At 45.2% G+C, this 24,915-nt stretch overlaps 1 protein-coding gene across 1 annotated transcript in view; it reads right to left on the bottom strand.

The window, feature by feature from the left end:
* Positions 1-16,220: 16,220 nt before the first annotated feature.
* The window catches only part of LOC142312768 (uncharacterized), a 61,877-nt gene continuing 53,182 nt past the window's right edge, over positions 16,221-24,915 (bottom strand). The window contains exon 3 of the mRNA XM_075351757.1: positions 16,221-16,440. Coding sequence (XP_075207872.1) covers positions 16,221-16,440 — 220 coding nt within the window. The remainder of the gene's footprint in view (positions 16,441-24,915) is intronic.

The following is a 24,915-nucleotide window of genomic DNA, read 5'->3' as shown; positions in this document are numbered from 1 at the left end:
TCTCACTCGGTCGGACCGTTGCCTTCAATCGGGACTTAGTTGTTTGGAAACCCAGGAGGTCCCCTTCACTAACGGATTTGGCAAATTCACGGCGACTCCAAGCCTTGCCGGGGTCCGAAAGGCCCCTGCCACTGGTGCTGGCTTCTCTTTGTGTACCGGTCCGGTACTGCCGGGACACCACCCGTCCGCGGTCCTTACGGCAGACTCCAATCGGCCACTCCTGCAGACGGTCACCGCCGTCTGCCAACCTTGCTGTTTCGCCCGGGGCACACACCCGGACGCTCTCAGTCAGTTTTGTTTGTTTCCCTACCACTTCACTCCTCACACTTCCACCTCTCAAAACTAATCTCCTGGTTTTCCTGCCTCCAGGACTGTGAACTCCTCGGTGGGTGGAGACCAACCACCTGGCTCCACCCCCTGGTGTGGACATCAGCCCCTGGAGGAGGGCAACAAGGGTTTTGTGTCTGACCTTGATGTGCCTGCAGGGAATGTGGGGTGTGTTGTGATGTTGTTCTCTGTGGCCCCTGGCTTGTCCAGGGTGACACACTTCATTCTGGGCTACCCTACCAGAATACTGTCATGAGGCATTGTATTTCTGCTGAGTAGAGTCTTCAGAGGCTTTTAACCAATGCATTACAATCATGGCTGAAAGTATATGCGCCCTTGAAATGAATGCATAAAATGAAGTATTTATCCCAGAAACTTATTGTAATTACACATTTTGTCATACACATGTTTATTTCCTTTGTGTCTATTGGTACAACACAAAAAAATCAAATAAAAAAAATTAAATTGGACATAATGTCACCCAAAACCCCCCAAAATGGGCAACAGCAATTTTAAGATCTCTCCACAGGTGTTCAATGGATTTTAGATCCGGACTCATTGCTGCCACTTCAGAACTCTCAGGTGCTTTGTTTCCATCCATTTCTGTGTGCTTGTTGAAGTATATTTGGTGTTATTGTCCAGCTGGAAGACCCATGACCTAGGATGGAAACCCAGCTTTCTAACACTGGGCACTACATTGTAAACCAAAATCCTTTGGTAATCTTCAGATTTCATGATGCCTTGCACACAGTCAAGGCACCCAGTGACAGAGGCAGCAAGACAACCCCCTAACATTTTTGAATCTCCACCATATTTGACTGTAGGTACTGTGTTCTTTTCTTTGTAGGACCCATTCTGTTTTCAGTAAACAGTAGAATGATGTGCTTTACCAAAAAACTCTATCTTGGCCTCAACTGTCCACAAAACACTTTTCAAAAGCATTTTGGCTTACATACATTTTGGCAACCTGCAGTCTAGCTTTTTTTTGCCTTTGTGTCAGCAGTGGGGTCCTCCTGGGTCTCCTGCCATAGCGTTTCATTTAATTCAAATGTTATATTGATGCACTCTGAGCCTGCAGAACAGCTTGAATTTCTTTGAAGCTTGATTGAGGCTGCTCATCCACTATCCTGCACTGCAACTTTTTCCCTGCCACCCATGTCCAGGGAGATTAGCTACAGTGCCATGGGTTGTAAACTTCTTGCTTATGTTGCGCACTGTGGACAAAGGAACATCAGGATCTCTGGAGATGGACTTGTAACCTTGAGATTGTTGATATATTTCAACAATTTTGGTTCTAAAGTCCTCAGACAGTTCTCTTCTTTTTCTGTTCTTCATTGTTAGGAGTACTTTACACGCTGCAACATCTTTACCGATATATCGTCGGGGTCACGTTGTTAGTGACGCACATCCGGCGCCGGTAGCGACATCGCATCGTGTAACACTAATGAGCAACGATCAATGATCGCAAAATCGTTTCAAAACGGTGATCATTGACACATCGTTCATTTCCTTAATATCGCTGCTGCCACTGGTACAATGTTGTTTGTCGTTCCTGCGGCATCACACATCGCTATATGTGACACCGCAGGAACGACGAACATCTCCTTACCTGCGTCCACCAGCAATGAGGAAGGAAGGAGGTGGGCGAGATGTTACGGCCCGCTCATCTCCGCCCCCTCCGCTTCTATTGGCCGGCCACTTAGTGACGCCGCAGTGACATCGCTATGACGCCGAACAACCTCCCCCTTGAAGGAGGGATTGTTCGGTGGTCACAAGGTATGTGCGTGACGCTGCCGTAGCGATAATGTTCGCTATGGCAGCGATCACCAAATGTCGCACGAGCGACGGGGGCGGGTGCTATTGCGCTCAACATCGCTAGCAATCGCTAGCGATGTCGCAGCGTGTAAAGTACCCCTTAGTGTGACACACACAGACACACAATGCAAAGATTGAGTCAGCTTCTACCCTTTTTATCTGGTTTAATGTGTTATTTTCATATTGCCCATACCTGCCACTTGTCACAGATGAGTTGGAAAGAGTATGACACACTGGTAAAAAAGTTGTTTGTCCTCAATTTTGGAAAGTTGCCAACAATTTTGTTTGGACCATGTAGGGAGTTTTGTGTGAAAATATGTCCAATTTGCCTTTTTTTCCTCTGTTTTTTTTGTGTGCCAATACACACAAAGGAAATAAACGTGTATAACAAAATGTGTAATTGCAATAATTTTCTGGTGAGAAATACTGCATTTTTTGGAACAATTTCCATGATGCCAACACTTTTGGTCAAGACTGTACGTTACTTGTAACTTCATTTAATAAAATAAATGTTGTTAGTTCAAAATGTTCACACTTTGCGCCAAGTAAATTACTAATTTTAGAACTCATGAGTGTTTGTCCTTATGATGTTGCGGAAAAAAAGTAGAGGTGGTACAGACCTCCTTGGCGGACTACTAAGGTTTAATTAATGATAATCTTGTATGTGTTTGTTGGCCAGTAAAGTGAAACAACTGGCATAATACTCAATCAGCTCTTCTAGTCCACTGCTATGGAAGCGTATGGTGTGTCTTAGTGTAATGTCATATGACATGTTTTTTGGTTTACATGTATACTTGCCTAGCCACAAATGTATGTTTATAATTTTATCTGGGCTGTCGCAATGTTAGCGTTAAAACAATATTAAGCCATGCTCTTCCCCTTTCCAACATTTTGGGCAGGTTTGTGCAGAATCAATAATATTTATTTGTGTGCACATAACAAATTATATCCTGTCCCCCCAAATTTGAAGATATGCAATTTATAATTGTGTCGTATTGTTGATGTCAGTGTGGCACGGTGGATACAACTGTTTGTGGCACATTATTCCAATTATATCCCTTTTAGACGTTATGTATTATTATTATTACGGATGTTTCCTAATTTTCATGTTGCATTCTCTCCTCTACGTTTTTTTCAACTGGTCTTTCCTATGCAGCCTTACATTCCTGTGGAAGTCCACCATCTCCGTCATTGTCCATGCCACCTGTCAGCAGATCTGAGACAGACTCCATCAAACTGTAATGCCAAACAGAAGTTTGGGAACATATCGCCTGGGACTTTTCCCAAAGATTCAAATTCCCAAGGGCATTGGATGGGAAACAGATCCATGTTAAGACGCCGCTGATCTCAGGGTCCCAATACTACAATTATAAACAATACTTTTCAGTACTGTTGTTGGCCTTGGATGACAGCACTTACACATTTGTAATTGTAGATCTTGCTGCCTATGGGAGAATTGGAGGTTCTCAAATCTTCAATTGTTCCATACTGGGTTTGCTGCTTCAGAATAATGATTTGGGTATTGCACCTCCACAGCTTTTACCTGTCTCTAGTGGTTGGGGATGAGGCTTTCCAACTGACAAGACATGTACTGAGGCCCTAACTTCACTGAGGTATCGACCACTGTTGCCACATCTTTAATTACAGGCTTGCATTGGGTACGGCGATTAGGGGAATGTGCTTTTGGCATTTTGTGTGCAAAATGGAGGGTATTGATGAGGACCCTCCAATTAAGTTAACAAAATGATAATGCTGCAATTAAAGCTTGTATTACCCTACACGATATAACTACAACTGAATGCATGATTTTACAGTGTCTGTGGATGATGGTGGAGAGCAAGGCCCCAATCCTGGCCCAGTTGTTGCCCATAGATACCGTGAGCCTTCGGCTATAGAAGTTTGTGAAATGTATTTGTCGCGGGCGGGGAGGAGGGTGTCAGCACACTACGCTCACCCCTTCTGCTCGGGTCCGGCGGCTGCTGCTGCTCAGTGGTGGCTCGAGCTGTGGGCCGGATCCCGGGGGTTCTCGAGCGGCACTCCTCGCCCGTGAGTGAAAGGGGTATTTGGGTGTGGGGATTATTTATTGTCCGTGACGCCACCCACGGCTGTGGTGATTTCACCACCGCTGCTCGGTGTGGGGATCCCGGGAGTGATGGTGGGGGAGCAGCTAGTTGTTGTGTTGCCCCTCCGTGGGTAGGGGTTGGTGATCCCGGGGTCCGGTGATGGGATGGGAGATGCAGGGCCTGGTGGGCGCAGGGACGCGGGGGCAGCGCTGTGCCTTGCGGCACTGTGGTACTCTCTCAGCCTGAGACGTTGACACAGTTTTACGGTAAACCACACGGCTGGAAAGACGGTTCCCCCGGACGGCTGCACTTGCTCTCCCAGTAGGTGACGGTGATGTCCCTTTTCCTTGCACCTTTGTTTCTGTGTTGGTAGCGATGGGTTTCCACCGGTAACCCGCTCCCCGGCTTCAAGCTGGACCGGAGGAGCTCTACTCTTTGCCCGCAGGCGCTGGCCCTGAGAAACTGGTGCCCTGGCGGTGGCGGTGTTTCTACTACAATGGTTGGGCTGTTGCCTTCAATCGGGACTTGGCTGTTGGGGGATCTACGTCCCCTTCACTGACGGATTTGGCAAATTATGGCGACTCCTAGCCTTGCCGGGGTCCGAGAGGCCCCTGCCCTGGTGCTGACTGTCCTTTGGTACGCTGCTCCAGACCGCTGGGTCACCACCCGTCCGCGGTCCTTCCAGGAACTTCCAAACGGTCACCCCTCCAGACAGTCACCGCCGTTGCTGACCTTGCTGACCCTGTCCTGCACACAGCTGGACTCACTTCAGGCTTTCTTTCTGTCACCTTTCACCTTCCTTCCACTTCTCCTACTCCTCCTCTACCACTTCCACTTCACTTCCTTTCACTTTTACTTCCTTAGCTCATCTTAGCTGTTTACTCCTTCACGTCCCTAACTGTTCTACTGGTTTTTCCTGCCTCCAGAGCTGTGAACTCCTCGGTGGGCGGAGCCAACCGCCTGGCACACCCCCTGGTGTGAACATCAGCCTCTGGAGTAAGGCAACAAGGATTTTGTGTAGCTTTGGTGTGCCTAACTGGGGTGGAGGGTGTGTTGGTGCAATGACCTGTGACCCCTGGCTTGCCCAGGGCGTCACATATTCAAATTATTTTGTAACATCGGAGGGTTCAATTCTCTGGCAAGACTGTTCTGTTGTTTTGAATTGGTGATGTATGTTAGGTTGCTTTGTAAATATTATAAACTTTAATATCCAAAAAATGTGTGTTGTGTATTATATTTAAACAAACCTCTGAATTGTGTAAAACATAAAGAGAAAAAAGTCATAGTCAAAGTGATTACACTTTTATTTTACAGTAAGTAACCATACACGGAAAAGACACCTTATTTTTGGCAACTGACAACGTTTGAAAAAAACCCCAACAAACTGTTGCCATACTAATTAGGAAAAGAGGTAAAAAAAGAAAACACAATATAATGAGTTGTAGGGCGTGTGGACTGAGGAGCATTCCTGGGGGAACCATGAGGTTGGGGTGCTAGATGAGGTAGAGGAACATAAGATGAGGATGAGGGAAGAAGGTTGCTGGGGGGGGGGAGTAGGCTTATGACTATGGAGGCACATAAGAATGTAGGCTTCTAAGACCATATGCTGGCTCATGGTGGTGTATCCTGCCCCAAGGATGGTGCTTTGTCCCAGACCATGACCATGGGTATAGCAACATCCACAATTATCTTGATGAAAGCAGCCTTAGGGCCCACTCACACTTGCGCCATTTTGACGCAAACGGAATCCGTCACTAATGTAGTACAGTTCATTTATTTACAGTGGAAGCGCGACATCGTGTGGACACAAGCGGGTACTGCATGACACACACACGCGCCATAGTAATGCGCTTCCACTGTAAATAAATGAACTGTACTACATTAGTGACAGATTCCGTTTGCGTCAAAATAGCGCAAGTGTGAAACTAGCCTTATGGGTCCGGTATGTTCGCCGGTACTGGGCCAGAATGTAACCAAATACCTCCTCCCCACCCTCCCAAACTGTGTGAGATAAATAGTCAATTACTTAACTATCTAACTATATATCTCGTATTTTGCGGTGCTGTTGGGGTTGTTTTGCTTTCCTTGGGATGTCCTTGGGCCTGTTCCTGCTTTGGGGGAGGTATCCAAGGCCAGCATGGGGCTTGTTCTCCAACCTTGATCTTCTGGTCTTCTGGCAGTGCTGCAACCGCTTCTGCCTCCACAAAACAGGTTTCACCCCCTCAAGTCCAAGACTATGTCCCTCTCATGTATTTTGGATCCCGATCTGCAATGTTAAAAATTACACTCACTGCACAATTTATCTACACAATAGAATTTTACCTTAAAACATCCAAAAGGAATTCCCTCAAGGACTGAGATCCATAATGGGAATATAGCCTTTCCATATTAAGATATGGCTGCTTCTTGGGTGTTACATCACCACTTCAGGCTTGCTGCTGTCTTTCTTGGTGGTATTGATCATGGCCATTTTCTTGTGACATCAGTCACTGGAAAGAAATGTTAAATACAATTTTCAAACATAAAACGCTGGACATGGAAAATGGTAGGAAATGGTAGGCAATATGATAATGTAATAGCAGTGGACATCACGCACTATGCTATTATACCAGTTTTCTTAAACATGACCTTATTGGGGAATTGATTATATTTTTTGACTAGATAAGCAAATTTATATTTTACACACCATTTGTTTTATGGTCCCCTGGGCTATTTACCCACTGCTGAATATATTTATCACTGGTTTTATGGATCCAAAAGATAAAGATGTGAAATAAATATGCTAGGGTGGTCATTATTTTAAGGCCTTCAAAATACTACATGGTGCGGTGCAGATGGGTTCTACCACAAATTGTAAACAATTTTCAAGGGCAATATGTATGATTATGTGCGGTTTATGTCTTTTTCTTCACCTATGTTATGTTGTATAATTATGTATGTTTGCACATAATGTCCAGTTTGTATATGTTGAAATAAAATTTAAAAAAATATATACTTATATAAACTGAGTCAATTACTCACTACAGTTTAAACTTGCCATATTTATTGAAATTGACACCTCTTGTTTACTGTTGCCATTACTCCATGGCAAATGGACCACCTACATTGCCATCTGCCAAAGAACCAGGGTCACCAGGAACCAATCTGTCAGTAGTGTGTTTCCTCAAGAGAAGAGTTAAAAGAGGATGCCGAGTCAGGTGAGAACTGTGGAGCAGTTACAAAATATAAAAGGCTGGGACGGTAGTGAGAAGGCGCCAAAATTACCAGGGGAACAAATGTATATGCAGCAGAGCAAGTCCGTGTTGTCTGCAGTGGAATTATCAGTAAGTGTACTCAGCCCAAAGGAACCTGAGAACAGCATACCATTGCCAGAGGAACCCGAAGACCGAATGCCGTTGTCAGAGGAACTCAAAGACTGAACACCATTGCTAGAGGAACCTGAAGACCAAACACTGTATACCATCAATAGAAGAGGATAAGACTGTGCGGTCAAACACCAAAGATTGGACATCCAGAACGAGAGACTGAAAAATGAACATTTGTTCTCAACCAGCATCCAAGTGAACCAGGCCGTTACTTCTTGTCTTGACGATTGGTTCTGACACAGAATAGCTAATTACTAAAGTTAACTGTTGATGTAGCATATTGCAATAAAAAGTGCCACATTTAGTGAACCGCTAACATTGATAGATTTATGGAAAATCTAAGTTTTCTTGTCTAAATGTTAAGAGATTATTTTTATAATAACCTTCAGTGATTGCATGTATTTGATCAGTCGAGGTTAACTGTGAAATGTGCTAACTGTGATTTGATAGCTCTGAACTTCTGTATTGTCTTTTGTTTACAATCAATAGAATTTTAGAAGACATGCAACCATTGACTTAGGCAATCTGCACATCGATCTATTCCATTGAGTTTAGAGGGAAGAGGGACACTGTGACCCGGTACGTGAACACGTTTCTGGACGTGACTGCCCATATCACTAAGAAGACTGACAAAGAGTACTGGGACCATTGGATGATGTATTTTGAGATCAGTTGATTGTCCGAGAATGGGAGGCGCCAGTCCTGATCAGTGGGATCCAGAGCCATAAAGTAGCGCCCAATTTAGTGTGGAGCCTGACTGGGCTCGAGAGTTGTTGCAAGAGATCTGAGAAATCAGGGGGGAATTTCTGCAAAACGTGCTCAGCCAAACACCACACCTCAATATGAACAGAGAACAGTTGGGACTAACCTGCCTCTAGAGATCAGGAGTACTGCAGACTTTGGAAACACGGAATTGAATATTTAACTTTTGAATGAAAAGGACATATGGTATCTCCAGAAATTGCCCAACCCGAGAAAACCAGCAGAGGCAGCGGTCATTAAACTAATGCACCCCTAGTTGAGGAGTACACCGTGGGGTTTGACAGTTCTTTGGAGGAGGATGAATACTCCAAAGGTGTAGTTTCTGAGAGACCCATGTTATTAGCCAATTTTAATAGATGGAGTATCTGATGCTTGATCGATACAAGTTCCCAGGTAACCACCTTGCATGAAGAATATTTCCCTGAGGCATTTCCCTGAGGTTGCCCATTCCAGAAAAGAGCTGATCATGCGAATGATGGCTGCTAACTAGTTTCCTTTACTTATCGCTCAGGTGGTGTGGATGAAGAAACGTATCTGTGGACTGAACCTTGAACGAAAAAGGATCATGCTGGCAAAAGGCTCTGGTAGAGGGGGACCTATTGTGACTCTGGGAATGAACATTTTAATAGAGGTGGGACATTCCTGACAGATGGACAACAATGTGCAAATCTGAAAATAAGGAGCGCTAATAGTGTAATACCAGATGGATAGGTACGGTATATAGGACTATACACTCACTGAATTTGGTTGTGAAAGTCACAACCACTAGTGCACATGAGATACTGGCGTCTGCTGCAGTCCCACGTGGATGAACATTCAAAATGGGAAGAGAAGAGGTTTTCACCTCGAAACGTGTAGACCTATGGAATAAAAAGATAGTTCATTATCATCAACATTTCCACATCTTCATTTTGGCTGATGCGCGGCGTTAACCCCTTCTCTACACCATTTTGAAGGAAGATGGACAACAACGGCATGGTCGGCCCCGAGCAGCACAATATTACTGAGGTAGAAAACCGTTCCAGCAGCGTATCCAGGTGAGCCAGATCCAAAAGTTACCCGCTGTCTCCAAACATCAAGGAAAAGTGTTGGTGTCCCCCAATTCCATTTTGACGCTGCCTTTGGGACAGACAGTACTCGCCATGCTGATCCGGGCTCAGGTACTGCTGAAATGGTTGGAGGTGCAGGTTGAGCCCCCAGAAGGAGTGGATGAGATACCAGGACTCTTAGTTGCCCACACTCTGGCCATTGTGAATAAAGGACAAGTGCTGGTGAGGTGCTTGAACCTGCGTGGAACAAGCTGCTAATAACCCCTTAAAAACAGATGGCCCAAGTTAACGCAATTCCATAAGATCTCACAAGGTCGAATGTTATACCACTTGCACCAGTGGAAGAGGATCCATGGACTCTGGCAAGGTCTCTTGAGTAGAAATGCCAGGGGCGTTGAGGTGAAAACTGTCCAGGACATCTAGGCAAAGATGTAAGATGAAATAGAGTTGTCTCCTCAACAAGGGGTGAAAAACGGTGTTGTTTTTTTTAATATTATTATTACTATTATTATTTAAAATGGATTTTTCTGTGTTTGTTTTTTTTTACTTACAGGGTTAGTAATGGAGGGTCTCATAGACACCTATCCATTAGTAGTCTAGGACTTAGTGTCAGCTGTCAATAACCCCTTATATTACTCCGATTGCCACTGCACCAGGGCGATCGGGATGAGCTGAGTAAAGTTATTGTCATAACTAATGGATGCAATCATTCTGGGTGGCTTTGGGATGATATTTTTTGTCTGAGGGGACCCAATAACCATGGGCCTCCCCTGGCTGAGAATACCAGCCCCAAGCTGTCTACTTTATCTTGGCTAGGTATCAAAATTCGGGGAGTCCACACATTTTTTTTTTAAATAAAATATTTATTTAAAAAAGGCCACATATGGCTGGATGATGCAACCTGTAGACGTCTGCTTTATCTGTGCTGGGAACTCTGCAACTTTTTTTTATTTATGTATTTTTAAAGCTGTGAGAGCAGCCAATCAGAGACGCTGGCAAGTCACCAGTCTGACTGCATCTACTCACAGACACCAGCAGAGACGGTGGGCAGGGAAAGCAGTGCATATGTATGAGATCTAATGAGCGGACGCAGAAGTAGTGTAACAGCTGCGGGAAATCTTAGTAAGTCATTTTTCTTTTCACTGCACTTCACAATTACAGTAATGCCAGTAGCAAAGATGGCTACGACATTTCTGTGATTGGAAGTCAATTCCAGCATGTTTAGTGGCTAAAAATCAGGTTCCAAACATGCTCGGTAGGGGTTTCAAATAGATATGAGTGAACCCTTCAAAGTTTTATTCCTTGATCTTTACTGAGCCTCCCGGTGTTTGCCGAAAAGTTCGGCAAACATATCGAGACTATTGAATTCAATGGGAGGCCAAATTTATATACTGTAAATTGGTGTAGCAGGGCTATAGTTTCAATAATAAAAATAAAATAAAATGATAAAAATGTTACTACTACTACTACTACTACTACTACTACTACTACTACTACTCTACTTCTACTACTACTACTACTACTACTACTACTACTACTACTACTACTACTACAACTACTAACAATATATTTATTTTCAGTCTTGTTGTAAGCTGAGCAGCTCACTGTAGGAATTATTGGGCGACTAAATGAGTGACAAAAACTGTAATTTATATTTATATTCCTTGTATAAACCCTCTTCATATATACAGCACCCTGGAATTATGAGTACTTTAAAAATTAATTATTATTCATAATAATGATAATAATAGTAATAAATATTCTTGTTACTTTAGGAAAAGAATTGACATTCTTCTGTCTGTAATCTTTTTCTCCACTAGATGGCAGTGTTGACAACATTATAACCATTTCTTCACTGCTTCCCAGCATCTATATTTTTACTACCTCAACTGATAGAAACTCATTTATTTACTTATTTATTTATTTTACTTGCTTATATAGCATCAACATATTCCACAGATAGGCATTATCATCATTATCTCTTTTTGGGGCTCCAATCTAAACTTTTTTGTTATGCCACTGAATTGACGAATACATTTTGTAAAAAGTAAAAAAAAAAAAAAAAAAAAAAAAGATTCAAAGGGGCCAATTCATTACTATCTTTATGCCAGAAATCTTGCCTAAAAGACCTTAATAAGTGACAATATTTTTGCAAAAGTCATTGTGACTTATGGTCGCTTTCACACCAATTGCGGCTAGGTGCGCCTGTTTGGGCCATACGTGGAATTCTCTGCCTGGAGGACATTTCTGCTGGAAGCACATGGCACCAGGGACATGCTCCTAATTCATTAAGTCACGTGAATTTGGTGCATCTTATGCCAGTGGCTCCAAATGTGTGAAAAAAAAACAAAACTAAAATTATAGAATACCCCCTTAGAGTGAAGCAAAAAATTGTTTTGTTTTTATGCCTTTGGATAAAAATGTCTCCACCAATCGCGTCTTGCATTCTAAAAAATAACCTAATAAATGTAAGATGTAAATAGTAAATTACTGTAGTATACACATATTATTGCTCCAATCCATATTGTGTCATGTTAAAATGGTATACAGAATTGCTTCAAAGTGTTTTTTTTATCCTTGAATTTTTTCAGCCCATCGCCTTGCCCTATGTAAAAGCAATATGATTAGCCATGTTCTCTATCCTCTGCTCTGGTGACGGTTCTCCCACAGATGATTTATAGGCTGCAGTGATGACAACTACTGAATATGTGACTACTGCGGCCAAGTCATTGGGATCAGCGGTGATGCTGCTATACATGATATAAAGCTTCTGCTAAGTAAATACCCCTATTCTTTAATAAATGATAATGAATGGTTGGCACTATTTTATGGGGCACTATGACTGTAGACATTTTGGCTAATAACATTTGACCTATAGGCTCTATCACTAGAGTCATGTTGGCTTTATGGCTCTTGGCATGAAGGCTGGGTGAAGGTAACCACTAATGGCTGAAGGCACCATGACTAGTGTTACATTGGGACTGTATATATATACAGGCGTCATATCTGGTACTATACACTGATCAAAATTAAACCAGCTAAAAACCCATATATATATATTTAATGAAAAGTTATAAAAATGGGGAAGTGAGCAATAATACACTAAAGTAAAAATTACAATTTAGAAGTCCACTAAGTAAATGTTGGTAAGGGTCTATGTCACCCTAATTGAGACCTAACCATGTCCGTATCTTACTGAGAAGGTTAGCACCCGAAGGTTGAGATGTCCCTGATAAACCCATCCTCCTTGTCCCCAAAGCAAGAAGATTTGGGGGCATACTAAAGGCAGACCCAGATATTGGTAATTCTATTTCAGAGATTCCATCTGTTATGTTTAGGAGAGGGAAGTCCTTATGTGACCACCTTGTCAAACAGTCACTTTATACCTCCCAAATCAACACCTACCTAATTTGACCGGAGGCTGATAGGCATGTATAGATGGGGTTCATGCAGCTTCTGCTGATTCATTATGACGCGCCCGCGTGGTCTTGGGGGTTACTCCTCACCGGACTGGTGTTTGGGGAACTTTGTTCTGTCACAGTGGCCTGGCCCGGCTCTGTGATTCTGCGGTGTCAACCAAGAATGATTGGGGGGATGGTGGTGATGAAGGGAGTAGTTGTCCTGTGACACCACCTGTGATATGCGGCTATGAGGAGAGCCGCCGCTGCGGGATGTCTCTCTCTTCTGGGGTGGATGGTAACACAGCTCGGGTGTTTCAGCTCTACACGGGTAGAGCTAGGCCCCATGGAGGATAATGGTGGTAGTAGTAGCCGATGGCGGAGGAGCGCAGGGGGACGGTGCCGACAATGATAGGGATGACAACGAGGCTGCAGTCAAAGTTCACTTTACTCACTTTTATGTCGTCACCCTTGGAGTGCCGGTTTCCACAGTGATGGGCTCCAGTCGATCCTGGATAGTTTGGAGGCCACTACTGGTGTTATGAACTGTGAGACCTTTCCTCCTTGTGCTATATGGTGAATTCCTGTGACATAAAGCTCTACAGGGACTCCTGTTCTGTGTTTAAGTCTTGTCTCGTATAGCAGGCAGCGTGAGCCGTTTGTTGGACCGGACCGTGGTCCCGGCTCCTGGCTCTATCTGCTGCTTTGCCCCGGGCACTTAGGTGGGCTTAGAGACGTGCAATCCCCTCTCCCGGCGGATTCTGATGATAAAGCGTGAAGTATTCACCACCGTAGGGCTCTGCACTCTTACTGCGCTGGTCCTGAGGAAGCAAATCAAGCTCTCTCCTCAGCGACCTGGTAACTCCTGTGTCTCACTATGTTCCTTTCTGTGAATCTTCTCCTCTCTCCCTGAGGGAGCTCTGAAGCACTCCCCTGAGCGCTAGTCCTGAGTAAGCTCTGAAGCACTCCCCTCAGTGACCACGTTATCTCCTGTCCCAGACTCTTCTGAGGTGAATCTTTGTGTGTCCTCTCACTTCCCCAGTCTCCCTCTGCCTCCCAGGCTGTTGTCCTAGTAACCGGAAAGTCCTAGTGGGAAAGCACCTAAACTGTGTGTGAGTGAAACTAGCTGACTCACTACCTGGCTGTGTGTGATGGATTGTGATAAACACCAGTGATTAACCTCTTCCTTACCCGGGATGAGTACTGCACCTTAAGTGAGATACAATACCCTGTGGTGACTGAAGCTTTAGGGGCGTCACACATCACACCATCTAAAACCTTCAAAAGTGCTGTCACTGGCTGGAATTATACCACTAGGCAATTTGCTAATTGCAAATCATCCTGAGTTGTTTATATTTGTACATGTTTGTATCATATGAATTAAGTAGGAAAGACCAAAAGGCAACTTTGTATCCGTATCAGGAAGCTCTTGGGTGATATCAGAAATGGCAGAGAGACTCCCTTTTCACATCATGTCATACAGAAACATAATGGTGACACTAACAGTTGGTTCCTCCTTCAGGAAGATTGGGTGACTGGTACAGGAAGTTTTTGCAGCGCGAAACAAGATGGATCTTCTGGCTTGAGTCAGTGACACCAGGGGGGCTAAAAATGAACAACTCAGGTTTAGCAGTTTCATTTGACTACTCTAGATTATATTATAGACAAGGAGAACAAAGAAGAAAAATGGCACAGGGTATTGCAAAAGAAGGTATACATTTTATTAGAAAAATCATTAAAAATATTAATGTCACAAGAGTCACAATATTTGCAATATAATATCAAAAAGGATGAAATCACAGGGTCATGGATGGATGAAAACTCACAAATGTAATGTTGAACACAATTGTAATAGTACAACCCTAACCGCCACAAAGAGAGAGCCCTGAAGTAAAGATGGTACTATACTCCACAATGTTACAAATTGGGTAGGTATGCGTTTGAACCACAAAGTGGCAATCAAATAGTAGAAAAATGCCCTAAGGATAGAAAGGGGAGGAAACGTGGAATTGAGGAGTCCTATTTAGTCGTGTGGAGGTGATCACAGAAAACCCTCTATGGGTGCACCACTGGTAGTCCACAAAAAGAAAAAAAGATGGGTAGGAATTCAAAAGGCCCAGATGCATAAGCCTGTATGGAACAGGGAATGCCGAAGGGAAAAAGAGAAAAAATGAGAAAAATCATGGATGTTGCGGGCTAACAGTGGTGCATCCAGGAGGGGTAATGAAGATAGTCGTGTAGCAGAGAGGTATGGGGTGGTGTCATGAAGTTGATTAAACAGTAAAAAACAGGAATGATGGCACTATCACCTGCGCAGTAGGCAAACAGGAAATAAAGGGCTCAGGATCAGTTGTGTGTGCGCCGATTTAAATAGTCATGGAATGAGAGGTAAGGCAGGAATAGTAAAATTAGACCAAATTCCTGATCAGCCACACACAACTGAAACTGAACACTGACTGATGGTGTGGAGTGCAAAGAATATATCAACAGGAGGGAAAAACGTAACTCGGGTGCACCGCTGACACTAACACCTATATAGTGGACAGGCGAAAAATGAGTGGAAAAATGGAAAGCTCAGGAACAGTTGTACATGCGTTGATTTAAATAGTCATGGAGCAAGAGGTAAAACAAATTGAAGGGTTTGACCAAGTTCCCAATTAGCCATGTACAACTGGAACTGAGACTAGGCACTAGCTGATGGTATGAAGGAGTATCAGCGGAAGGACGTAATGCACCTAAGGTACCTGCTGACAAGGATGGGCACTGAAAGTATGCCTACCGTGGAGGCAAGGGGGCACACCAAGAGGTGAAAAATCCCTGTAGTGAAACTGAATACAATGATAATAGACAGGGTAGTAACAAAGTTGCCCACATATAGGGCAAAGGAAAACCACAACCAGCCAAGAGTCAAAGGTCAGTTGTGTATGCTAATGAAATGAAGTGTTAAAAGAAGCAAAAGTAAGGGTAATAGTATACCACAATCATAATCAGCTGTACACAACTGAAGCCAGACGCAGGAGGTAGTGAGGAGGAATACCAGACATGTCAGCGGGGAGGAATGAAGTGCCAAGAATGCACCGCTGGCATGAAGGAGGGCTAAATTAAAGATTGTACCTAATGTGAAGGCAGAGCGTGGCGGCAGGTGGGCGGTCCCAACGTCCGTTTCGCCAGAGCGCTTTTTCGAGGGAAGTAATGTTTTTGAATAGCGCTGACACCTAATAAAGGGTCAGCGCAGAGGTGTAAGTAATCACGATAGTGGCCGCAATTGCGCATGCGCCGGGGGCGGAGGCCAGGGGGCAGAGGAGGTAAGCACCACCATGCAAACGGCGCATGCGCGGGAGGACGGACGTCTCCATGGCTCCCATGCATGCGCTTAAAGTGGACACCACCAAACAACGCCCCCCTGGCAGTCAGCTGACCGGCAGACGCGCGCGGACACAATCAATACAAAGCAGAATAACGGAGGTGTATGGATAGTGTTGGTAAGGTTACAGAAGTAGGAGCAAGCAAATCTGTATCATATGGCAAAATAAAGAGCGCAAAACATGTGTAGCTTGTGCGATCTTCAATGTTTCTCATGTTGTCCACCAATGGAAAAAGATTATAGGCCAGATGAAAAGAGAAAGGAGGAATGCAGGTTCCAAAGATGAAGATGCAATACCTATATGGAAATCACACACAAAGAAAAATTAAAATGAGAAAAATATAATCATGATTAAAAGGATTAAAAACAACAAACAATTGTGCTCATGAGATGGTTAAAGCCAGTATACTCAAAAAGGTGTATTATGGTGGTGTCCACTTTGGGCGCATGCGTGGGAGCCATGGAGACGTGCATCCTCCCGCGCATGCGCCGTGTGCATGGTGGCGCTTACCTCCTCCGCCCCCTGGCCTCCGCCCCCGGCGCATGCGCAATTGCGGCCACTATCGTGATTACTTACACCTACGCTGACCCTTTATGAGGTGTCAGCGCTATTCAAGAACATTACTTCTCTCGAAAAAGCGCTCTGGCGAAACGGACGTTGGGACCGCTCACCTGCCGCCACGCTCTGCCTTCACACTAGGTACAATCTTTAATTTAGCCCTCCTTCATGCCAGCGATGCATTCTTGGCACTTCATTCCTCCCCGCTGACATGTCTGGTATTCCTCCTCACTACCTCCTGCGTCTGGCTTCAGTTGTGTACAGCTGATTATGATTGTGGTTTACTATTACCCTTACTTTTGCTTCTTTTAACACTTCATTTCATTAGCATACACAACTGACCCTTGACTCTTGGCTGGTTGTGGTTTTCCTTTGCCCTATATGTGGGCAACTTTGTTACTACCCTGTCTATTATCATTGTATTCAGTTTCACTACAGGGATTTTTCACCTCTTGGTGTGCCCCCTTGCCTCCACGGTAGGCATACTTTCAGTGCCCATCCTTGTCAGCAGGTACCTTAGGTGCATTACTTCCTTCCGCTGATACTCCTTCATACCATCAGCTAGTGCCTAGTCTCAGTTCCAGTTGTACATGGCTAATTGGGAACTTGGTCAAACCCTTCAATTTGTTTTACCTCTTGCTCCATGACTATTTAAATCAACGCATGTACAACTGTTCCTGAGCTTTCCATTTTTCCACTCATTTTTCGCCTGTCCACTATATAGGTGATAGTGTCAGCGGTGCACCCGAGTTACGTTTTTCCCTCCTGTTGATATATTCTTTGCACTCCACACCATCAGTCAGTGTTCAGTTTCAGTTGTGTGTGGGTGATCAGGAATTTGGTCTAATTTTACTATTCCTGCCTTACCTCTCATTCCATGACTATTTAAATCGGCGCACACACAACTGAAACTGAGCCCTTTATTTCCTGTTTGCCTACTGCGCAGGTGATAGTGCCATCATTCCTGTTTTTTACTGTTTAATCAAGTTCATGACACCACTCCATACCTCTCTGCTACACGACTGTCTTCATTACCCCTCCTGGATGCACCACTGTTAGCCCGCAACATCCATGATTTTTCTCATTTTTTCTCTTTTTCCCTTCGGCATTCCCTGTTCCATACAGGCTTATGCATCTGGGCCTTTTGAATTCCTACCCATCTTTTTTTCTTTTTGTGGACTACCAGTGGTGCACCCATAGAGGGTTTTCTGTGATCACCTCCACACGACTACATAGGACTCCTCAATTCCACGTTTCCTTCCCTTTCCATCCTTAGGGCATTTTTCTACTATTTGATTGCCACTTTGTGGTTCAAACGCATACCTACCCAATTTGTAACATTGTGGAGTATAGTACCATCTTTACTTCAGGGCTCTCTCTTTGTGGCGGTTAGGGTTGTACTATTACAATTGTGTTCAACATTACATTTGTGAGTTTTCATCCATCCATGACCCTGTGATTTCATCCTTTTTGATATTATATTGCAAATATTGTGACTCTTGTGAGATTAATATTTTTAATGATTTTTCTAATAAAATTTATATCTTCTTTTGCAATACCCTGTGCCATTTTTCTTCTTTGTTCTCCTTGTCTACAATGTCTTTTGAAGTTGGCACCTTTCCTGTGGGAAATTGTTTTGTCCTTTTCCCCAGTGCATATATAGACTAGCCATGCAATTTTTGTTTACAATCTAGAATATATTAATTTATATATGGCCTTCGCTGTTTATGAAATACTAGCCTAAGCGTATAGGCCCTTTTGGGCTGCGCTGGTCGATTTGTGCTGACCATTTGGTAAGCTAAGAGCTGAAATGACTAAAATTTCTGTTTTACATATATGGCAGAAACTTGGGTGTTAGGTGTAGACACAGTCTACCTATATTTATATACTAGAAGGTGGCCCGATTCTACACATCGGGTATTCTAGAATTTACGTATTGTGTAGTTAATGTATGATTTTTGTTATATATATATATATATATATATATATATATATATATATATAGATGTTGTTGTGTGTAGTTACCAAGTGTTTGTGTAGGGGCTGTACATGTTCTGGGTGTTGTCTGGGTGTGGCGGGGGGTGAGAGCGGTGTTGTATGTGTGTTGCGTGTGTTGCGTTGTTTGTGGAGCGCTGTGTGTCTGTAGCGTTGTGTGTGTGTGTGTTGCGCGGTTTGTGTGGTGTGTTTTGTGCAATGTGTGTGTTGCGCGGTATGTGCGTATATTTATGTATGCCACGGTGTTTGTGTGTTGGGTGTTGTGTGTGCGGCGTTGTCTGTGTGTGTGGGTGTCTGTGTATGGCGGTATTTGTGGTTCCCAGTGTGTGTGTGGTGTGTTGTGTGTGTGTGTTGGGGGGAGGTGTGCACCTCCCATCGTGCTCCATCCCCCATGCTGCGCACCCCCCATCGTGCCCCATCCCCCATGCTGCGCACCCCCCATCGTGCTCCATCCCCCATGCTGCCCACCCCCCATCGTGCTCCATCCCCTATGCTGCGCATTCCTCATCGTGCTCCATCCCCAGTGCTGCACACCCCCCATCATGCTCCATCCCCCATGCTGCGCACTCCCCATCGTGCTCCATCCCCCATGCTGGGCACTCCCCATCATGCTCCATCCTCCATGCTGCGCACTCCCCATCGTGCTCCATCCCCCATGCTGTGCACTCCCCATCGTGCTACATCCCCCATGCTGCGCACCCCCCATCGTGCTACATCCCCCATGCTGCGCACCCCATCGTGCTCCATCCCCTATGCTGTGCATTCCCCATCGTGCTCCATCCCTGACGCTGCGCACCCCCCCATCGTGCTACATCCCCCATGCTGCGCACCCCCCATCGTGCTACATCCCCCATGCTGCGCACCCCATCGTGCTCCATCCACTATGCTGTGCATTCCCCATCGTGCTCCATCCCCGACGCTGCGCACCCCCCATCGTGCTACATCCCCCATGCTGCGCACCCAATCGTGCTCCATCCCCTATGCTGTGCACCCCATCGTGCTCCATCCCCGATGCTGCGCATTCCCCATCGTGCTCCACCCCCCATGCTGCGCACTCCCCATCGTGCTCCACCCCCCATGCTGTGCACTCCCCATCGTGCTCCATCCCCCATGCTGCGCACTCCCCATCGTGCTCCATCCTCCATGCTGCGCACTCCCCATCATGCTACATCCCCCATGCTGCGCACCCCCCATCGTGCTACATCCCCCATGCTGCGCACCCCATCGTGCTACATCCCCCATGCTATAATAGTTCTCCTATTATACTCAGAGAGGAATATAATAGGAGGACTATAATAGGAGGAGTAGTCCTGGGGGGAGAGGAGTATAATGCTGGCTCCCTGCACATGTGTACTGGGAGCCGGTGTACGCTGGTAACTATGATACACATCGGGTAACTAAGGAACCTTAGTTACCCGATGTGTATAATGGTTACCAGCGTTCACCGGCTCCGTCAAGATCCCAGCATCGCAAGGTTATGTCTGGCGCTGCTGGGATCCTGACGGAGCCGGTGTACACTGGTAACTATGATACACATCGGGAAACTAAGGGACCTTAGTTACCCGATGTGTATAATGGTTACCAGCGTTCACCGGCTCAGTCAAGATCCCAGCATCACAAGGTTATGTCTGGCGCTGCTGGGATCCTGACGGAGCCGGTGTACACTGGTAACTATGATACACATCGGGTAACTAAGGGACCTTAGTTACCCGATGTGTATAATGGTTACCAGCGTTCACCGGCTCCGTCACGATCCCAGCAGCGCAAGGTTATGTCTGCCGATGCGTGCGGAGGGCCGGGGCGAGTGGCCAATCCATGCGGAGGGCGGGGCCAGGCCGAGACGAGCGACCAATCCGTGGGGGGCGGAGCCGAGGCGAGGCGAGCGGCCAATCCGTGCGGGGGGGCGGGGCCATGGCGAGCCCAGCGGCCAATCAGCTTTGTGTCACCGTAACACAATTTTGGAGCAAGACAGACAGACAGACAGACAGACAGAATAAGGCAATTATATATATAGATAATTTACTTTTTCGCTATAACTTAGCTCCCACATCAGTAGGCTACTTCCCCTGTCCCATCTACTGTATGTTATATTGAGAAATCTTGACACAGGCTGAACATGCGCCTATTTTGAGCCCAGGTTGCGTCCACTGATGCCATCCTGTACATTGGAGCACATTCTGTGTTTCAGAAGGCACTGACGTCACATGTAACCATTTGATGAGTAGGCTTGGCTGGAGCTCATTCCACTCTCCAGCGCAGTCTCATGGCACCTCTGGCATGTGAGGAAAGGAACATGCCACCCACCTCCTTCCTTCCTCATTGCCGGTGGACGCAGGTAAGGAGATGTTCGTCGTTCCTGCAGTGTCACACATAGCGATGTGTGACGCCGCAGGAACGACGAACAACCAGCGGCATGCACCACCAACGATATTATGAAAAGGAGCGACGTGTCAGCGATCAACGATTTTTGACGTTTTTGCGATCGTTGATCGTCGCTCCTAGCTGTCACACGCTGCGATGTCGCTAATGACGCCGGATGTGCATCACTAACGACGTGAACCCGACGATATATCGTTAGCGATGTCGCAGCGTGTAAAGCACCCTTTAGACTCTTACCTACATTTATTTAGAGGACTCCTAATTTTAAATTTTTACTTTAATCTATTGTTCACTTCCCCCTTTCTATAACTTTAAAAAAAAATAAATAAATAATATAAAGAGGTTTTTAGCTGGTTTACTTTCTGGTATACACTAATCAGTCATACCACTTGCCTTTTTTATGTAGTGTCCTTATGCCGCTTGAACAATTTTCATCAAGGGATAGGCTTGTAAAGTGGACCTATAGGGTTTAACATCAAAGTTTTAGCAGCAGATACTTTAAATGTACAGGACATCAAAGGAAATAGTTACAGTGCCATCAGGTTTCTATACAGGTGGAGGACTTCCTCAGTAAGGCCGTAGGCACCCCAATACATAACTGTGGCGTTCAATAGGGTTGACATGGCATTAGAAGGCCTAACAAAGTGAGCACTGTAAAAGTAAATCCCATAAAACAATGGCATAAGAGATGTTTGATTTTACCTTCAAAACAAATAAATGTTATACAATGAATTGTATATAAAATTCAAGAAGAAAAGTCCAGCTCACCTGTTCCCTTGAGTGTGACGGATAATAGGTTGCAGCAATACAGAAAAAAAATCTAGAAAAAAATCCAGAGAAAATCCAGCTCTTCAAAAATGGAAAATATATCCCAATGCGGTTTATGTGTTTCAAGGCTACATGATTAAGAGGCATGTAGCCTTGAAACGCCTAAACAGCATTGGGGTATATTTTTATTACCCATCTCTTAAGGCCGCTTTACACGCTACGACATCGCTCAAGCAATCTCGTTGGGGTCACGGAATTTGTGACGCACATCCGGCCCCGTTAGCGATGTCGTTGTGTGTGACACCTATGAGCGATTTTGAATCGTCGCAAAAACGTGCAAAATCGCTAATCGGTGACATGCCCCCCTCTTCCCAATTATCGTTGCTGCTGCATGTACGATGTATTTCGTCGTTCTTGCGGCAGCTCACATCGCTATGTGTGACACCGCAGGAACGAGGAACCTCACCTTACCTGCGGCCGTCGACAATGAGGAAGGAAGGAGGTGGGCGGGATGTTACGGCCGCTCATCTCCGCTTCTATTGGGCGCCCGCTTAGTGACGTCGCTGTGACGCAGGTAAGTAGTGTGACGGGTCTGGGCGATGTTGTGCGGCACGGGCAGCGATTTACCCGTGTCGCACAACCGATGGGGACGGGTACGCATGCTAGCGATATCGGTAACGATATTGCAGCGTGTAATGCGGCCTTTAGTCTTTTTTATATGTGATTTTTTTTTTATAAAATAAACGACTATCCCTTTTTGAAAACCTGGATTTGTTAATGAATTGTATGTAAAGCCAAAATGGTGCTATTTAAAGTACATCTGTCACCATGTTTTTGCTGCTGCCCCAGCATGATATAGGGGTAGAGACCCTGATTCCAGTGATGTGTCATTTACTGGGCTGCTTGCTTGCTTTTTTTGCTTTTGTTTCTTTATTCCAGTTTTCCCAAGACTTGTTTTGTTTCCGTTTGATTTGTAATTTCTAATGCCATAATTAATTTAACATACATTGCACTGAAAAATGGAAAATAAAATATTTTTCTAATGGAATGGAAAAACTAATTTTTTTATTGTTTTTGGGTATTGTTTTCATGGCGTTCACTATTCTGCGACTCAGCACAATTACATAATGGTTTTAAATATATTTATGTTTTTCTTTATTTCATTAATTTTTTTTGTGGGATAACTAAACAAAAAGAGTAATTCTGTCATTTTGATATACGGTACATAATGTCATATTTTAATAGATTAGATGATGTAATACATTTTCTTTTTTTATATTTTTTTTATTTACAGCTGATACTTGCTGTATGATCTCAGCCAGGTATGTTTGACTCTGAAACGTTGCTCCATGGGAGACTAGTCGATCACGTTTGCCCGCCCGCTGCCTTCGATTGACAGGTCTCTCCCTGCATGTGTGTATATAACAAACAAGTAAAAATTAAAAGTCCCCTTGTGGGATTTAATCTGAATAAAAAAGAATAAACAATCATTAATAATAATTCAACACAGTTTTTATGAAAATCATTTAACATTGAAATTACTTTCACATTAACTCATTAGCTCCTTTGCTCATGTAAGTGTTTCAATCATTTAAAACAATAGAAAATTTAATTTAGGGTGTTTCGAGGATTTTATGGAAAAAACCCCCACAAAAATTGGGAAAAAAAATATTGTTGATCACTAGCTTCTCTGGACTGAAAAATGTATACTAAAAAGTAGACCTCAATATGCAAAAAACAGCACTGATATTCCAAGACCAGTTAAAAAATAAAAAGTTACGACTCTAAGGGTATGTGCCCAATGGGACGCCCTGGCTGGGCCAGGTAGTCACAAATAGGGCCCCGCATTACACCTGTCACTCATAGGTAACATTCAGCCAAACATTAAAACCCTAGTCACCCCCTCAGGGCTTGATGGACACACCAGGGGGCGGAACCAGGCAGTTGGAAGACGCCCACCGAGGAGTCTCAGATAGCCTGGGGCAGGAAAGTAAACAGTAAAGCAGAGAAGGTTGAGAGTTCAAGTTGGAGAGGTGTGTGAGCTGGAGCTGTGTGCAGATCCAGCAGAGGAGAGAAACCAATTTGATCAGGTGCCGGGGTAGGAGCCCTGGCACCTTTGGCTAGGAGGTAGATGGCAGTCTCCGTCTGCAGGAGCCGGGAAGATGGCTCGGTGGAAGTGAGGTGGACCGGGACAGGGTTGTAGCCCACCCGTACGGACCCGGGGAACCAACTCGGAAACCGAAGCACAAAGGGGGGTACTCAGACCCTGAAGCTAGGTCCAGAAGCTACTGGGGGCTAGCTAATTAACTGATTGCGGCCAGGACTAGAGGTCCTGTCCCACCCAAAGTCCCGACTGAAGGCAACAGCCCAACGAGGGTGATAAACGGCCACCGCCACGGCTCAAAGATCCCATGGGCCAGCGTCTGCGGGCAAAGGGCTCCTTAGGCAACAACAAGTCGGAAGCAAACTCCTGAAGTTGCAAGCACAGGCAGTCCACCATCCAACACAGGTGCGGGAGAAAGACAGAGACCACCAGCCGGGTGGGGGACCGGACCGCAGTCGGCTGCGGGCACCAACTACCATCACCTTGGTTTACCAGAGACTCGTGTGTTTACTAATAGTGAGTACATCAGCAACCTCCGGTCGCCCATCTCACTGCACCGCCAAACACCCCCAACGGGTCCCAGGGCCACCAAACCTGCCCACGGAGGCGTTAACAACTTGCTGCGCAACATCTCCCCCGGGTGCCCCGTAACTGCAGCGGTGGTGTCTACCTTCACCACATCCCCTGGGTGGTGTCACGAACTTAACACGGCTTCGGCCGTACATCTACATCCCCAAACCATAACTCCCCTTTAGTTGAAGTGAACGCGAGACCCCCGGGTCCGGAGACCCTCGAGCCACATACTGAAGGTCCGGATCCGAGCGTCTCGGCTGCCGAGCACGGGGCGGTACACCCACGTTCAGGACTGACTGTGTCCTGGACGCAGCGGGTCCAGACCTGCGATGCCGCGAGTCTCCTCCACAGGAGAATGCAGGACATTGTAGCTGTTCGTACCCACAATCAGGGT

The sequence above is a fragment of the Anomaloglossus baeobatrachus genome, chromosome 5 (assembly GCF_048569485.1).
Source record: "Anomaloglossus baeobatrachus isolate aAnoBae1 chromosome 5, aAnoBae1.hap1, whole genome shotgun sequence".
Taxonomy (NCBI): domain Eukaryota; kingdom Metazoa; phylum Chordata; class Amphibia; order Anura; family Aromobatidae; genus Anomaloglossus; species Anomaloglossus baeobatrachus.
Note: the sequence above shows the minus strand (reverse complement) of the source record. Positions and strands in the feature narration are given on the sequence as shown.